General features: G+C 32.7%; 1 protein-coding gene across 7 annotated transcripts in view; it reads right to left on the reverse strand.

Annotated features, from left to right (window-relative positions):
* Positions 1-20,000, reverse strand: part of LOC106882960 (protocadherin beta-16) — a 163,171-nt gene that overhangs the window by 1,932 nt on the left and 141,239 nt on the right. For 3 of the 7 annotated variants that reach the window (XR_016244310.1, XR_001411054.3, XR_001411055.3), the window contains one exon: positions 8,661-8,743. The exons of 1 other annotated variant lie outside the window; for it this stretch is intronic. Coding sequence is in view for 2 of the 6 variants with exons in the window: in XM_014933809.3 (XP_014789295.1) it covers positions 8,685-8,743; positions 17,714-17,855 (201 nt within the window). In the remaining 4 variants the exon portion in view is untranslated. Of the gene's footprint in view, positions 1-8,660; positions 8,744-17,713; positions 17,856-20,000 lie in introns of those variants that run through there. 3 more of the 7 variants (XM_014933809.3, XM_014933808.3, XR_016244311.1) reach the window with 2 other exon arrangements.

The raw sequence follows: 20,000 nt of genomic DNA on the forward strand, positions 1-20,000 counted from the left end.
TTCTTCATCCTGTTATCCAAATCTATTCATCAGTTTTAAATCTCATATCTTCCCTACATACTAGATTCCTCTTCTTCATCTATTACTTTAAATGCTTTTCATTCTAAGAACTTAAGGTAATCTATGGATTCCTATTGTATTTCTATGTTTCATATGATCCTATTCTGTAGCAAAGATGTAAACAATGAAAAAGCAAGAATAAAATATTCTCATTCTTTCACATAACAAAATATCATATAATGCATTCAAGAATATCACTCAAAGCATTTTTCAAACAAGCTCAGGACCACAGTATCTCTTCAGAATATATATATAACAAGATATTGTATGACACTTCCAGAAAAAGAAAAAGAATTTTCACAGTATATATGTTACCAAATATTTTTCTCAACTATTTCATTTTATACATTATATTAATCATTCATATTCTTTCATAGATTATTAACTTATTTAAATAATAAACTTATTCTGCATCATCCATATGCAACTTAGACACTTTGTGCCAAACTTACTCTTATTTCTACAACCAGAAGCCTTGAAATCATCTTCCAATAGAGTCATACCAAACTTGTCTTCTTCAACAGCACCAAGACACAAACATACACATAAGGAAACTACCTCCACAACCACATAAATATGAATAAGCATGCAGTTAAGTCACTTTAGTTCATTACAGATGCTACACATGCTACAACACACTGTCACTAAGGTTCTTTCCTTCCTGGCAAATGCAAATTATCAACATTGCAAAAATTGCATCACAAAATACTTCTTCACCCAAGAACTATTATCCCTATTATCCCTTTTAGCCCTCGATAATGCTCATGTACTGGGTATGAGATGTTTTAGCACAGGTAGTTTAACATTGCTAATTCAACACTTACATACAAGAAGGTATCCAGATGTAACCAGAAACATTCTCTGTGGGACAAGCCTATTGTAGTGCAGGCTTCCACCTCTAGAAGCGACTTCATGTAGCCCTCAGGCATTAGTCTGCCAACCAGCGGCATCTCATGTACCGATACTGTCATGTGCTGAATCTTTGTTTTGAAGTGCTTCTCCCCTGTTCATCAACTTTTGTGACTGCTGAAATGAAGGAACAGCACATTTCCATGGAATTCTGTTTACTGCTGGGTAAAACAGTTGCCAAAACAGTTGTCATGCTCTGAACAGCTTACAAGGATGCTGTCATGAGCAAAACACAAGTTTACAAGAGGTTTCTACACTTTAGGAATCATCACTTGTCACTTGAAGACCAACCTCATTCAGGATGACTGTTGACTTCCCAAAAGAATGAAAACATCATGAAAATTCCTGAACTGATCATAGAGGACCGTTGCTGAACAATTGATGAGCTTGTTGATATGACTGGTGTGTCATATCAATTGACAAACTTATTAAAATGACTGGTGTGTCCTGTTCCTTATCTCTCTACCCTTCTCCCATCTCTGTTTTTCTCTGTTTTTTATGTGTGTGAGTATATTTCTCTTTATGCATAGGACCTCCCCCAAATTTCAGGCCTTGTGCCTATAGTAGAAAGGATTAATATTATTATTATTATTATTATTATTATTATTATTATTATTAAGTAGTTGCATCATCATCATGATCATCATCATCATCATCCACATACATAAACATCTTAAAGCTTTTGCTGTTCTTATTATTTGCTTCCAAACATGAAATAACCTCAACCATTTTTTCTTTAAAAAGTTCAAATGTTGTTTTTTTTTTGTTTTTTTGTTTAAACTTTCTTTTCTCTGCCATAATCAGCGCCAGGTGTACGCTTGCTACAATCTTGTTCCCCTGTTTTCATAGTGAAACAGAAAATACCATTCTATTATTACTATTATTATTATTATTTTCTTTTTCTTTTTCTTTTAACCAAAACATCCACTATAATGAAGTAAATGTCGGATTTTGTTCTTTTTAGTGTAAATGAAAAATGAAACTAGAGATAGTGACTTACTTTGAAATATTGTGTCTTTTTCCCTTTATTATATAATATATTAGCTGGGAGCAGAGTAAAAGACATTGATGACTATTTCCAAGCAATATCTTTCAAACAAACACTATTCATCTTCTCTTAAAAGCTCTCTCAGTTGGCTGCTAATCTCACATTTTTTATTTCCATTATTATTATTATTATTATTATTATTATTATTATTATTATTATTATTGTTGTTGTTGTTGTTGTTTTTGGTGTTGTTGTTGCTGTTGTTGTTGCAGTTGTTGTGGTTGTTGTTGTTGTTGTTGTTATTTGTTTTACTTTATTTATTGCCACAATAAATCAAACTATAGTCTTCAGAATAAAACTCAATGTTTTTACAACAGGAAGAGAAGAAAAATAAAGAAAGAGAAGAAACTGAATATAATAATAATGATGATAATAATAATAATAATAATAATAATAATAATAATAATAATCGTAATAATAATAATGATAATAATAATAATGATAATAATAAAGAATGGAAAAAAATAAATGAAGAAAATACATGAAGAAATAAACAAACAAGTTTTCTTCCCCACACCCTCGTCACGGCCCCCCCTTCCCACCACCTCCTCTCACGTATTGCTAAGAATAAGGTTTTTTTGCGAAAAAGAAAAAAAGTTCAGTTTAAAAAAAAAAATATTTTGTTTGGAGAAAACTATCAGAGAGATAAATGGGAGCAGAGGAGACAGGGTGAGGGCAAGAAAGGGTTGTGTGTGTATGTGTGTGTTTGTGTGTGTGTGTGTGTGTAGAGGGGGGGATTATACATGAAGACTTATATGAAAAGTATTGCTGAAGTAAGTTTTGATGAAAGAAAAATAATAAAAAATATTTAAAAAAATATATTGATATTCTGATTATTATTATCATTATTATTATTATTGTTATTATTATTATCATTATTATTATTATTACTATTAACTTTATTATTATTATTATTTCATTTTTATATTTCATTTGGCTTATTCAGGCCAGACATGAAATGGTTTGAGCGTTTGAGAAAAAACAATTTTGTTGTTTTTGTTATTTCATCATCATCATCTTATCATTGTTGTTATTTTATTATTATTCAAAAGCTGTTACATGTTAATTTATTTACAAGGAATGTTACTGTGTAGTTTGGTGACAAGTTCCATGAAATTTCAACAATCTTTTGTTTTAACAATTCTTGCAGAAAACAGAATGGCACTTTCTTGTTGGTCAACAGTCTGTATATCTCAATTCCAATATCCTCCAATCTCTTAGATAACAATTTTGGCATGGTACTGAGTGTACCAATTACCACAAGAACGATTTTTTATATTTTGTTTTTATATTTAATTTCCAAGAGTCCCAATTTAAATCAGGGTTCATGTGTTGAATTGAAACAGCTTCTGATACACCTTGGGAGGGTCATTATGTCAATAAACGCACACACACACACACACACACACACTGGTTCAATTTCACTTCTCTTATTATTAGTAGTCAATTTGTTAACATTTAACCAATTAATCAATTGATTGTCTGATTAATCATTTAGCTAATCAGTCAATAACCAGCTTTGTCAAATTCCTTTTGCCACTATTTGTGATCACTATAATGACATGCCCTCTCTACTCAAAGTCTGCTTCAAACCTATCTCATATTTACTTCATCTCTTATTAATCATTGGTGAAGGTGGATGGTTTAGTGGTTAGGGTATTCAACTCATACTTATAAGGTCATGAGTTCAATTCCCAAGATAGTACTCCAGCATGGCCATAGTCCAGTAACTGAAACCAGTAAAGAGGTAAGAGATATAAAATCCTCTGATCATATTTATTTATAATCGATGTTGTATAAGTACCATAGATATCTGTGTTTGACTATCAAAGGCCTTAGCGAAGGAATTCCAATTTAGAGAATATAAAAACAAACTGGAGTTTAAAATATCATGCATATTGCCCCTATTTTGTGCTAATGTGAAAGGGAATCAGCTGATTGAAAAAGAATACAAAAGGAAACATTGGACTAATAAAGAATGGAAGAATGTTTTTGAGCAACTGCTTATCTTTGTTGTTACGCCAAATTACAATATCTAGATAATAGTTCACACTCTGTCGGTTAGGATGATGAGTGTTTCTATTGAACCAATCAATGGAATGACATGAAAGTGGCTGAGCACTCCACAAACATGCATACATTCAATGTAGATCTTGGGGAGATTCAGTGTGACACAGGATGTGACAAAGCTGGCCCTTTGAATTACAGGTACTACTCATTTTTGGCAGCTGAGTGGACTGAAACAATGTGAAAGTAAAGTTTCTTATTTCTTTATTGCCCTCAAGGGGCTAAACATAGAGGGGACAAACAAGGGCAGACAAAGAGATTAAGTCGATTACATCAACCCCAGTGGGTAACTGGTACTTAATTTATCGATCCTGAAAGGATGAAAGGCAAAGTCAACCTCAGCAGAATTTGAACTCGGAACGTAACGGCAGACGAAATACCGCTAAGCATTTCGCCCGGCGTGCTAACATTTCTGCCAGCTCACCGCCTTGTGAAAGTAAAGTTTCTTGCTCAAAGACACAATGCACCACCAGGAATTGAACTCAAAGTCTTATGACCATGAAATAAATACCCTTAACCACTTTGCCAAGTACCTTCACATTTGCATAATACAGTAAAATGAAACAGAGATGCAAAATATTACTGCTGATAGCCCTATATAGAAGAGCATTTCGATTTCCCTCCAAAAATATCTAGGATGCCTTATAAAATATTAAATGAATTCCAGTATTTGACTATTTTAACAATGGTGTCTACTGTTCTTTCCCCTACCTTATGCAGTCTCCAAAAATTTATTGATATTTTGAAAATCAAAGCAGATGGAATTAGTTTCAGATCCCTTCATCAGTTGAGGAACTTTACTGGCTTTATATTCATACCAGCTTTTGGTAGAGCTCTATTTTGTTTTCCCCTAGTATTTTAGCTTGTGAGTATGCATTCAATTCCTGGGCCAGTCAGTCAATCTCTACTCTGGGTCAAGTGCCATGGAAAGACGGTATAATCTAAAGTTGATCTTGGCAAAATTTGAACTCAGAACATGAACTGTTATTACTAAATATGTCAGGCATTTTGTACAACACTAATTCAGCCAGTCCACCACCTTAAGGTTAACCTTCTTGAATCGTTAAAACAAAGAAATATTAAAACACGAAAAAAAAAATTATAATTTAAGAAGGGAAAAAAATGAGTCATACTGATAATTTCCAGTAAACAAATAAATGGATGAATGTTTCATGCTGAGAGTTTATAATTTTATTAACCTACAAAAATCAATTGAGTAATAATGTATCAGATATAGTTTTGCAATAATGGACAAAATTATCAATGATTTTAAAAAAAAATTTTCTGAATATTATCTCAGCGTACACATACAGCTCAGTCTCTTTCATATGCTACTAACAACCTTTATATATTATCACAAAGTTCACCGAAATCTCTGCTATTCTTAAGAAAAAGGCAATGAAGAAAAGGGAGAAGTATATCTAGATTGTGTATGGCAAACATTCCTAACCAAATACAATAAACTGGTAATACACTTTCCTTACATTTCTAATATACATTATTGAGAAACATTTTTTTCTCCTTCTTCTCCTCTTCCTATTTTGAAAATTGAAGCACAAAACAAAAAGAATATTTTAGAAACTGTCAACTAAAATTCATGAGAAAACACAAGAATATAAGAAAGAAATATATAAAATATCTTTGTTCTGTTTGAAAATGGAATGCAACCGTTCTGTTACACTGAACTCAAGAGATTACTTTGAAAAGGGATAAACTTAATTGGCTCTGTGTTTTTTTTTTTATTTATTTTTTTACTATTCGTTTGTTTTTTCCTTCTTTTTTTTTCCCCAATACATAAGAACACATTGAGAGTGGTAATCATTTAGTGGAATTGTGTTAGATTCAGGTGTTCAGGAAATATATTTCTTGACATAAAAATGAGATTATGAATAAGGTAATTAAATAATGAAAAGAAAAGAAAAGCTTCTCAAGTCAATGTATCAACAAAAACAGAAAAATATTTAACATCATATTTTGGAGAAAAATATTCAAGAGAGAACTAATAAAGTCAATGATTTATATTTCTTGAATCAATTGAAAGATTGTGCTACATATTGATTTGCCTAGCTGCCACCCAATTTAATTTCTATATTACTTTTCATTCACTTTCCTCTTATCTGCTGTAAGCTAGAGAAAAATTAGGCTTGAAATTCCATTAAGTTTATTGAACATTTGAAAAATAGCTAAGCTACTGATGCAATATATTTGCATTTGGAATTTCAAAATAAGGCCACCTAACACATCAATGTGTGGCTGCTTCTTATACTTGACAGTTTAAAGTGTGGTTGATTCTTTAAGTTAATCAATCCAACATAGATGGTGTCTTGTAGTTAACAAGTCCAAATGAGATTGCTTCTTCTGGTTAACACTCCAGTGTTAAGTTTGCTAGTGTTAACATAACAATGTATGACTTGTTATATTTGACCAATGAACATATATTTAATTAAAGTTAACAGTTGAAAGTGATAATTTGAATTGTAATATTAAATAAAATCTAAACTATAGTTCAAAGTGTGAATATTTAATAACGGCGACTATTCGATGTGTAGTTATTATTGTAAAATGTAAATTTCTAAACAAATTCATTGTAATTAATAGATTAACGTGAAGCAAATTAATAATACTTCACCCTTTGAAACATAGTAACTCAAAGATCCAGTTGATTTTAGTTATTACAATTAACATTTCAAAGCAGAGATGAAAAAATATTTTCTGTATATGATGACAATGAAACAGTAATACAAATATTCAACAGTAGCAATTTGTTTATGCTTTTGTTATTGTTTTTTTCATTTTGCTATTTGTATATATTTATTTATTTATTTATTTTTAACTGAATTTTATATGTATGCGAAATGGCACAGTGTTTAGACAGTTGAAATGAGTCTCTAAAATTTATATTGAAATAAGGACAGAAAATGGTTTGAAATCATGTATTCAGACAATGAGAGGTGTTCTATTAATTATAATGAAAGCTCCAAAATTTGCATTCTATATAATAGAATTTACTGTATTTTGATAAAGTAAATATATAAGGTACAACATTTGTATTGCTAATGTTCTGAACAAAAGATCAAAACAATATAAATTTAATCTCTCTTGCTTATATTGTGCTCCAAGGCAAGTGACAACACTCAAATGAAATCAGTTTAATTTAAAATAAGTACTGGTTGTATTTCACCCTTGATTGACTGGCTTAGGATAATTCCAACAATTCAAACAGATGTTTCAAACTTGTGGAGCCATTCACTGTAAATAACCGACCTCTTTTTATTTGATTCATTTCGGTCATATGACTGCAGCCATGCTGGGGCACTATCTTGAAGAATTTAGTCCAACAAGTCAACCCCAGGACTTAATTTCTTATTTAAAGTCTGGTACTCATTCTTTTGGGCTCTTTTGCCAATCTGCTAAGTCACATAGAGGAAAGTGAATGAAAAGTAATAGACAGGGTGTCCACAAAGTCTGGGTACATGGGGATTAACACATACTTTAAGAAATTATTATTTCTTATATTTAATTTTTTATGTTAATTGTTTAATTGTTTACTCCATGTAGCCAGACTTTGTGGACACCCTGTAGAAACAAACCAATACCAGAGTTGAAGCTGTGGTGAAGACAAACATAAACACATGCACATCCATGTGTACAAACATACAGGCACGCACATACAGTTACACACACATACAAATATACACACATATATAAACTCACTTACACATACATGCACACATATATACAAGTTCATGACTATGTCCAACTGGATCTTGAGACATTTATATTATTATCATGAGAACCAGAAAGGAAATGAAAAACACAAGCTTGAAGCAATTATTTTTGCATGTGCCATTCACAAAGGTTTTTAAATGAAAGAAAATAAGGATAAGTGTTTTTATTCGAACTTGCATTTCATTTTTCAAAAAAAAACATTTAAACAGTGAATATTTCAAAAGAAAAGTAGACTTCGTTTGCCAGCTGATGATCAGAAATGAGTAATTCTGAAGATTGTAAATTGGAACTTTTCAGTTATAATGTTTTAAAGAATACTCTACATTTTGAATCCAGGCAAATCAACAGAGATTTATCTCTTATGTGTGCATGTGTGTGTGTGTCCTCATTATCCTCCTCCTCCTCCTCCTCACCATCATCATCATCATCCCCACCACCACCACCACTGCTTGACAACTGATGTTGGTGTGTTTACGTCCTTGTAACAAAGCAGTTCAACAAAAGAGACCCATAGAATAAGTACCAAGCATTAAAAAAAATGAATAACTACTAGGGTCGATTTTTTATGACTAAAAATTCTTCAAGGTAGTGCTCCAGCATGGCTACAGTCTAATGACTGTAACAAATAAAAGATTTTAAAAAAATAAAGTATAAAATTTGATATATTTAAAAAAATTTGTTTCCCCTTATTCACTTTTGTTTCAGAGTTCACTGTTACATTCTAATTAATTAAATGAAAACCATGCGATATATTTCATATAGGAATCAATTAAGAAGTAGGTCTAATTATTTCATATTAAACTAATTAAACACAAGCAGTTATTAGTCAATGTTTGGGTGTGCTTACCAATGTGAAGAATCATTTTTGATCTTAGATTTCTCCTGCTTCACAACTTTCTTTCATTCCAAGCCTCATTTTCAAGCGGCAAGCTACAGACAGAAGAGAAACAGAACCATCAATACAGTAAAATGACAGAACTTATCTTTAATGATTTACTGCTGAAATTCTATAATAAAGAAAGAATTAAATGACTCATATAGAATTATCTTCAGCTGTTACTCTGATCTCTCATATATCATTTTCTTTTCTATTGCAAAAATTTCTTAAGTAGTATTAAGGATTTGCTATTAAAGTATAAAGCAAATCTTCAGAAAGTTCTTCTTTCTATCTAGTTTATAGAACATTATTTTCAGTTTCCTTTTCACTTTGATACATGGAACCTTGTTTATAACTGTTCGTTTGTCACTAGTCTGGAATGAGATGATACAATCAATTGTGAACCATGTTATGTTCATCATAGATTGATCTGTGATTACACAGGTTGGTGATTGGTCAATCAGTCAAAGGATTCTGCTTGTACCACAAAAATGCATCTCAGTGACCACCAACGAGTCACCTTCCAAGCATGCACTGACTATCACTGGTGTTTACATCACTGTGCTGTTGTGAGGCTGTGAATTTTATTTTATACAGACGTGGCTGTGTGGTAAGAAGCTTGAATCCCAATCACATGGTACCAGGTTCAGTTCCACTGCATGGCACCTAGGGCACTTGTTTCCTACTATAGCTTTGGACCCACCAAAGCCTTGTGAGTGGATTTGGTAGATGGAAACTGAAAAGAAACCCATCGTGTGTGTGTGTGTATATATATATATATATATATATACATTATTTTATGTATATTAATATTATCTCAGTTGTTAAAACTTTCGATAATTTGAATACGTTAATGGTTACCAGGGGTAGCAAAATTACACTAAAAAACAAGATATCCCAGCCGATTTACAGGTTGATATACCGAGTTAACGTGATACATTTTGAGAATATATGGATAATAACAACAAATGGAGCAAAACGCATGTCCTTTTTTTGTGAAATGGCCCTCACTTGCTTCGAAACATATGTGTAGGAATTAAAGGAACTTTCATCGACATGCGTTTTGCTCCATTTGTTGTTATTATCTATATATATATACATGTATTTATGTGTCTGTGTTTGCCCTTCTACCATCTCGTGACAATCAATGTTAGTGTGTTTATGTCCCTGTAACTTAGCAGTTTGGCAAAAGAGACCGATAGAATAAGTTCTTGGCTTACAGAGAAAAAGTTGTGGGGTCGATTTCTTTGACTAAAAAAACCCTTTAAGGTGATGCTCCAGCATGACCACAGTCAAATGACAGAATCAAGTAAAAGAATAAAAGAATTTACATACTTGTCCCCATCAACATGAGATCAGTTAACAGAAAATATCCAAAGCTGTCTACATAAGTGTGAGAATGAAATTTGCTTAGGGGGTTCAAACCCAGGTCCAAAATTTTTATACAAACAAGGTCGATTTGCTTTCAATCTTAATATGAAAATAAACACAGGTATAATAATGGTTTCAAATTTTAGCACAAGGCCAGTAATTTCAGATAAGTCAATTACATTGACCCCAGTGCTCAACTGGTACTTATTTTATTGATGCCGAAAGGCATGTAAGGCAGAGTCAGCCTTGGCAGAATTTGAACTCAGAATGTAAAGACGGACAAAATGCTGCGAAGCATTTTGTCCATTGTGCTAACTATTCTGCCAATGATTATTATAATATTTGTACATCAATCATAGCAGGTAAATCCAATAATCTTTTCTACTCTAGGCACAAGGCCCGAAATTTTGGGGGAGAGGGCCAGTTGATTAGATCGACCCCAGTACGCAACTGGTACTTAATTTATTGACCCCCGAGAAGATGAAAGGCAAAGTTGACCATGGCTGAATTTGAACTCAGAACGTAAAGACAGATGAAATACCACTAAGCATTTCACCCAGCATGCTAACGTTTCTGCCAGCTCACTGCCTTATAAAGGATGAAAGGCAAAGGTCAACCTCAATAGAATTTGAATTCAGAATATTAAGACAAGCAAAACGCTGCTGAGCATTTTACCTGGATTACTAACAATTCTGTCAGTTCACCACCTTAGATAAAACCAATAATGGAAAAACAACATTTCAAATCAGTTTGAAAATGTTTCTATGCTCATCTGTTGTAGCAAAGAAAAATTTTCCAGGAGGATATTCAAAACTACTTCCAGCCCACCTCCCAAAATTTTAAGGAGTGTACATGCATTCCCTGAACCCCCTGTTTCAAAGTTTATGGGTGCCTAATCCCAACAAATGATTACAGACAAAGGTGTTCTCTATAGGAAAAGGAAAAGAGAATCAGAAAAATACACAATCATCGGAGCTTCGACAAGTTTGGTGTCAACGAATCTACCATTCATTCCATTTATTAAAGACATGGAGATGGAGGTGATTCATTTAACAACGATTCATTTATCACTGTGTTGTTCTTTTATTTTTTTTATAAACCACACCCCCGTGATAAATGAGACTAGATGCATTAAATGCATTTTATCTTTGCCTGCATAAAAGGTAGAGTATTTTCGTGTTGCATGTCTTAAAAGCTGTGGCATTATTGTAAGAACTGCAAAAATGTGAATAGTGGAGACGGTGTGACATTGGATCTGAATGTATAATGTATGATGTGGAATGAAGGAGTGACTGAATTTGAATGCGTCAGGTTTTCCTTTGTGACAGTTAAGAAGCTGGTATTAAGAACATGTGTTGAGAATGGATAATGAGAATAAAGTGAGCATATTGTCTAGGATGATGATCGATGATGATGCCCAGAATGTATATGTCGTCTTTAAAAGAAAAGAAAAAAAAATGGAAAAAAAACAAACAAATTAAGCTAAGACTACTATGGATTATCTGAAAAAATGAATAGTTCAGGGCTAGTCAGAGCAAAAGTGATGAATGGTTGAAATGCTAAAGTAGTAGTAGTAGTAGTAGTAGCAATAGTAGTAGTAGTAGTAGTAGTAGTAGCTGTTGTTGTTGTTGCTGTTGTTACTGTAGTTGCTGCTGCTGCTGCTGATGATGATGATGGTGATGATGAAGTGGATGATTTAACATGCTGATAAAATAGATGTTTTGTGCATAAAATATGGTGCTGTTACAAATATGTATAGGGACGTATTTATTATTTATTAAGGGTATTTAATCACTACCTCACTTCAGAAAATTAAATGAAAATAATGGGGAAAAAAATTATTAAACAGTAGATTGCAACTCCACCAGTATGTGTGTGTGTGTGTGTGTGTGTGTGTGTGTGTGTGTGTATGTATGTATGTCTCTCTCTCTCTCCCTCTCAGTTTCCTTGTTTGTCTCCACTGTCCTGTTTTTGTTCTCAACTTTGACCCTCCATAAATTCAAAATTTTATTTTGGTATTTGTGGGAGCAACTGTGGAAATTTTAACTGTGAGTGTATTAAATTATAAGGCACTAAAAGAGAATGACTCTCCCCAGACACAACAGTATACATATATATATATATATATATATATATATATATATATATATATATATATATATATCATCGTCATTTAACATCTACTTTCCATGCTGGCATGGGTTGGGCGATTTGACTGAGGAGTAGTGAACCAGATGGCTGCACTTGGCTCCAATCTGATCTGGCAGAGTTTCTACAGCTGGATGCCCTTCCTAATGTCAACTACTCTGAGAGTGTAGTGGGTGCTTTTATGTGTCACTGGCATGAGGACCAGTCAGGCGGTACTGGCAACGGCCATGCTCAAATGGTGCTTTTTTATGTGCCACCTGCACAGGAGCCAGTCCAGCAGCACTGGCAATGAACTCGCTTGAATTTTTTTTCATGTGCCACCGACACTCGAATGGTGCTTTTTACGTGCCACCAGCCAGTCAGCTGCTCTGGCAACGATCATGCTCGGATGGTGCTCTCAGTGCTCCACTAGCACGGATACCAGTCATCGAATTTGATTTCAGTTTCACTTGCCTCAACAGGTCTTCGCAAGCAGAGTTTAGTGTCCAATGAAGGAAAGGTATGCATAAGTGCTCTGGTTACACCCCTGGTATAGGCCACGGGTTATGGTCTCACTTGGCTTGCCGGGTCTTCTCAAGCACAGCATATTTCCAATGGCCTTGGTCACTAGTCATTGCCTCAGTGAGGCCAAATTTTCAAAAGTCGTGCTTCACTACCTCATCCCATGTCTTCTTAGGTCTACCTCCTCCAGAGGTTCCCTCAACTGCTAGGGTGTGGCATGTTTTCACACAGCTATCCTCATCCATTCTTGACACACGACCATACCAGCACAGTCGTATATGTGTGTGTGTGTGCGTAGTATATATATATATATATATATATATATATATATATATATATATATATATATATATGCATACATACATATACATACACACACACACACATATATATATATATATATATATATATATATATATATATATACATGTATACATATGTACATATATATATATGAATATATGTGTGCATGAGGGTGTGTGTGTAGATAGATAGATGCATACATGTATGTGTATCTATGAGTATTACTAGCTAGTATGCCATTTTATTTTCAATGAAACAAATAAAATGGTCATAATTAATAACATATATTAATAACAAGCACACACACTGAAATTTTTCTATTGTATCTAAATATATTTCAAGTATGAATGTGAAAAAATTCACGGTGCAAATATAAGCAGACCAAAAATGCAAATCGATCTATAATAATTCATGAATAAAGCCATCAGCACTGAAAATTTATATCAGATTAGATCGGAATCAAAATGAAAATCTAATAAACTGTTCATCTCGTGTACCCATCGATTTATTAGATGTGTATAAGGTCTCAGATTTAAAGAAGATGAGAAAAAAGATTGTATGACATTTTGATGGTTATTAAAGGAATCAGAAACGGTGTGAAAGCAGTGAAATTATTTTCACGTAAAGTACTGAATCTGAGCTTGTTAATGTACTAAGATTGCTAACAGCTTACTTCGATATGTCACAACAGAATTGCTGCCACTAATCTGGGGTTCAAGTTTTTATTTTTTTTAATCTTTTACTTGCTTCAGCCATTGGACTGCAGTCATGCTGGAGCAATCATCTTGAAAAGTTCAGTCAAACAAAGAAGCCTGGTACTTATTTTATTGGTCTCTATTTGCTAAACCACTAGGTTACAGGAATGTAAACAAACTAACACTGGTTGTCTAGCATGGTGGTGTTGGGGATACACACACATGCACACCACACACACATAGCCAGACACATACACACATATATATAATACATACTTGCATACATACATACATACATACATACATACAAGTATATATTTTGAGAAAGTTCGTTATGGTTGGTTCATAGGGTTACCTAGGGTTTTGCATCCATAAAGCACTTAAATTTACTTATCTTATCAAACCTTAATGACCAGTCATTAAGGTCTGATGAAATGTATGTAAAGTTAAGTGCTTTATGGATGTGAAATCCTGGGTAACCCCATGAAACAGCCATAATTTTTCTCTAAATACTCTACTGCTCTATAACTTATAGAGTGCTTCAGTTTTAGATTTATGATTTACTGATGATTCATATGAGCATATATATATATATATATATACATATATATATATATATATATATATATATATATATATATATATATATATATATATATATATATATATATATATATATATATATATATATATAAGAACAGAAATCTAATTAACTCTACGGGCCTTAGTAAATACATTTGAGAACTTAAATAAAAAGGAATAGTATACGAGTTAAATTGGGAAATAGTTTGCAAGGCTAAATCATATAGGGTAGGGAATAAATTCTGCTTATTATGTACTAACGAATTTAAAGAGATATTATTAACTAATAAAAAAATTGATTAAATCACACGAGGAACGTAATATTAAATGCAGACATAAATTAAATTACTTATATAATAAGTTTAGATAACTAATTTATTTATTTAAACCTAGTATTAGGTACCAACTTATAGTTATGAACAGTATCGTAAAATACATCTAATTAGCTTTAGAATACACTTTAATCATCACAATATTATACAAAATTGGAACATATAACTACCTTTACTTTAAGTATTCAACGATAATATGAGCAGTCTTTTACAATGTTTCATAACATTATTTAAGTAATATATAACTTTCGTATTTGGTATAGTTATTATACTGCGTAAATCTGAGAGTTTTAAGTATTTTAGTATTATTAATCTAGGTAGATTTTCTTTTTCGATATTTTTGTCACTATTTTAGTAATTATAACACGTACTTACCTCTGGTAATGGACGCCATGTTTATGACGTGACTTTTCAGTATTAATTTTCATAGCATTATTTACGTAATATAGAATTTTCGTATGGATATAGTTATTACTCTGCGTTAATTTGCAAGTTTAAGTATTTTAGTATTTTTAATCCTCAAGAAACGTTTTATTTTGGGTAAATTTTCTTTTTCGATATTTTCGTTATTATTTTAGTAATTATAATACACAGGTACTTCTGGGTAATAGACGCCATATTCTATAGGACAGCCATTTTTGTTTTAATCTACAGTTAAATCTTATCGGCAGGTAAGTCATGTTTTCTTATTTTAATTTTATAAACAATATTGACATCCGTCTTTTAGTAACTTTGTACACTAACACATTTTTTTTACTCTTATCTACTTAATCCATAATGTTTTAACCTTGTTTACTATAATATTTTTAGATTGTAACTCTTAATAATTATATTAATAGCGTTAATGTAGGGATTAGTTTACAGATTTTGTCTCTTTATATATATTTTTATTTCTCATGTTTATGTTTATTCCTTGAATGATTTTAGGTATTTTCTTAGGGATTTGACCTGAAGCGTGACTGATTTTGGGAGTAAAATCTTTTCCCGTTATAATGAACTCGGATTTGCTTATGATTTTATATAGTCCTATTTCAGCCATGAAAAGCATGTATTCTATGTACTAGCACTAACTTTTTACATTATACTTCCATACTGTATATTATCGTATTAATTTTGACTGTCCAATTTATAACTTTGACTTTTAAATTTTTAAAATTAATATTTCTATGATTTATTTATGTAATAGGTTATTTAATTTAAATTTTTAGATTAAAATATTAGATATATTAAGATGGTATATGCCTCACAGCATGGATTTGGACGGGTTCTGAGTTGTAGAGTGGTGGTTTGTCTCTCAATTAGTTATCTATATATATATATATATATATATATATATATATATATATATATATATATAAGGATTTTCACTTGAGCACAGCAAAACTAATAACCAGTTGTTAAGACTCAACATATTGATGCTTTAAAATGAATTGTTTAGAGAGTAAAGAGCATGCTATCAATTAATGAATAACAATAGAACACGAGGAGTTGTGTAATCACTTTCATTAGCTTACGACTGTTTCTGCTATAAGAAGCAGTGTACTCAGATCTGAGTACCTGTGCAACATCCTATGGTTTCCTCAGAGCCATTAAAAGGAAGTGTTTGTTTATTTTGGAATGTATTTAAATACATGTACTAAAATGTATGTGTATATGTATGCATAGAGAGAGAGAGGAAAAGAGAGTGCGTGAGTGAGAGAAAGGTACATTCATTCTATATATTAATGTTCATCAACAGAATATATCTGAAGTAAGTTTCCCTATCACTTTGTGACACTGTAATGGTCAAAACCTTTATTAGGACTTTTAGGTCTACTCTTTTGACTACAGCTTATCAGTTATTAGAACTAACCAATAGCAAATGTTTGCTAAAATAAATGGAGGCAAGTTTGTCCATGTGATTAGGAGATAAAGTTTGTAACCATGTGGTTCCAGATTTGATCCCAATGTGCTGGAATTTGGGCAAGAATCCACCATCAAACTGACCAGCACCTAACACCTTGCCAGTGGAATTTAGCAGTCAGAGAGACTGTGCAGAAGCCCACTACACACACGCGTGCACACACACACAAACATACATACACACATACGCACACATGCACACACACGCACGCACACACACACTCATGCAAAGCCTGTAAGAGTGAGGTCCTGCCTGTGTATAGGTCAAGGGTTCAAAGAGCCAAGAGGAAGCTCTATAACAATCTTCTGGGTCCCTCTCCAACACCTTGCACTGCTTTGAATTTTGAGAAGAGTTCATTTCTCCAGGCTCACAGACACTTTTGTTCTGCTTTTCTAAATTTCTCTCTGATGCATTGTGCAAGTATCTATATGCATGAGTGTGGATGAAAGCATGTGACCTGATAGTGTCACATTTATGTTTATTTTTTTTTTTTTCGTTTTGCTATCATGAGACTATGATATTATAAATAATAATAATATGCCCAAATATTATCAAATATATGAGTGCCCATTTCTCTATCTGCTTCACGGATTTCTGGACACACACACACATGCGTGCATGCACACACACCCACACACGCACATACACACACACACATATATATAGAAAGAGAAAAGGAGAGAGAGGGAAAGAGGTAGATATGTAGATACATACACTCACACACATATATGTATGTATATATATGTGTATGTTATATTTATATACTCAATGTGTTTGTGTGTGTGTGTGTGTGTTTATACATTTTACCTATGTATATCAGCAAAGAATATTAACAGGGACAAAAGCCAATGCTTTCTAAATGAAGTGCTCCGAGTACCTAATGCTTCATTGTCAGTTATACCACCAGGGGATTCACTCATTGGAAACTTGTAAAGGACAACACTATAACTGATGTTTACAAAATTCCAATATATATATAAAACAAAATAATACACACACACACACACATATATATATATATATATATGAGGACAAATATCCGTCAAATGTAAATAATGTACATAATTCCTCATCTCTTAAATATAGAACTGTATTATATATTTATATACATCTTCATTGGCTTTTAATGATTTAAAGCTGTTGATAGTTTTAGTTTATTCGATCAGGGATGTTCTCTAATTCACATACCTGCTATTTCTTCGTACTGATCACCATCTTTGCCACTCCAGACTGGTCCACAGTGCATGTGAGGGGACATAGGGCTGTCATGTTTGGCAGACATTTGATTAAGTCTTTTGTTAGGGATCTCAGTAAGTCGAGGAATATACCTCTGTGGAGAAAAAGATCAAAGAAAAAAAAAAGAAATCAAAAGGAATGGCTACAATTTCACTGGTGGTGAACAACTGCAGTGATAAACGCATGCAGTGATAAACATATTGTGGTAAACACTGAATTGGTTTATTTATTCACTGCCACTGGTAGTAAACATATAAATAAGACCAAGCCAATGAGGGGAACATCTACAAGGTCGCTAAAACCGCTAGAAATAGAAGCTAAATATTCCTCAAAATCACATCCTAGCATCTCCAAAATTGAAGAACTCACTCAACAAAAACAACAAAAATTAAGCACAAGTTATAATATAAAGAACAGGTAGGTGTCACAAACAAAAGAGTATGACATGGTGACATTTATCATGCTTTCATTAATGGTTTCTGGCACCTATGTAGCTGCAAGCAAATGTAGACAGCCTCTCATGGCCCTCTGCCATACTCCTTCTTTCAACCTACAGAACATCCAGGATGTAACAAGTAGAGAGTGAGAGAGAGTAAACAACACCAGAACACAACAGGTACTTATTACAGCTGAATGAAAGGAAGCAAGAACACAGCATGGCACCTGGTCTGGGAACTGACCTCATAAACCAAATACCCTAACCAATAGGCTGTGCATCATCACATGCAAGTTGTATTAAGCCCTAAAATAACAGGATAGACAGTATTGTTGGAATACCTTCAATCATTGGTCTGCTAAGGGGTAATCTGAAACTAAACACCAACAACACCAACAACAACAACATAGATACATAAGATGATCCACCAAAAGAGTCTCCACATCATCATCATCATCATCATAATTTAACACTCATATTCCATGTTGGTATGGGTTGAATGGTTTGGCAGGATTTGGCAGATTAAAGGATGATATTGAAATCCTATATCAGTTTTGGTATAGGTTATATGACTGATGCCTTTCCTAATGCCAGGGGTAGAGGATCAGGTAGTTTTGCAAGAGTGTAAGGTGAGTGACAGATAGGTAGAGATAGGGAATATAGGGATATTGGTGAGGTTGTGAGCAGTAAACGAACAAGGGGACATGGTCAATGGGAAAAAATCAGTTTGGGACAAGGTAAAGAAAGAGGAGGTGATACATGACAGTACATGATTATCCAGTTTGCTATTTTGTTAATCTGACTCAAACCATACATTAAGCATCTTGGCAAAGAAAAGGAACACATTGGGTAATATAGTTTTAGTTAGGCTTAAAATCCTGCAATAGATGGAATAGCTATGATCAAAAGTTTACTAAATAAAAGTTATAAACCTATGATTAAACAACACCAATAACAATATAAATAAATTTCTTATTTCTTATTTCTTTATTACCCACAAGGGGCTAAACATAGAAGGGACAAACAAGGACAGACAAAGGGATTAACTTGAAGTCGATTACATCGACCCCAGTGTGTAACTGGTACTTAATTTATCAACACCCTCTTCAAAATATATATTTCAAATATAAGCTTAGAAATATTAAATGAAAATGGCAGATTTTTGAAGGAGTTGCAGAGTAAATGTTTTATAGTAATTTGGTACTGTGTGTTGAAACCTTGATGGATTTATTTTAAACTTTCATCACACCAGGATCAATTGAATCAGTACCAGACATGTATCAGTGTCTCTTTAATCAACTATACCATTATGCCATGTACTAAAACATTGTAGCATTGTCTTGATGAAATACTAAGTGTTTATTAAGTGTAAATAATATACAGTGTTAAAGTAATACAATAATGCAAGCATTGGTTTTTTTTCACACATTCACACAGACATTCATAAATATATTGGTTTACACAACACACAAAATGACACAGAAGTACAAACATACATAAATGCACTGGATTATACTCACACACACACACACACACACACATTACTCTACTTATATACATAAATATACTGGCTTATATATATATACATAAATACTTACACACACACTAATTTACATACATAACACTTGTTTACACATATACTTAACTATAGTTACACATATACTAGAATAAATACACAAGATTACTCATATATCTCAATACAGTAGATTACACATACATGCATACATTCATAAATGCATGCATGCATACATACACGCATGCATATATATACATGCATACACAGATACATATATACATAAAGGC

The sequence above is a fragment of the Octopus bimaculoides genome, chromosome 14 (genome assembly GCF_046866305.1).
Source record: "Octopus bimaculoides isolate indiv1 chromosome 14, ASM4686630v1, whole genome shotgun sequence".
NCBI lineage: Eukaryota > Metazoa > Mollusca > Cephalopoda > Octopoda > Octopodidae > Octopus > Octopus bimaculoides.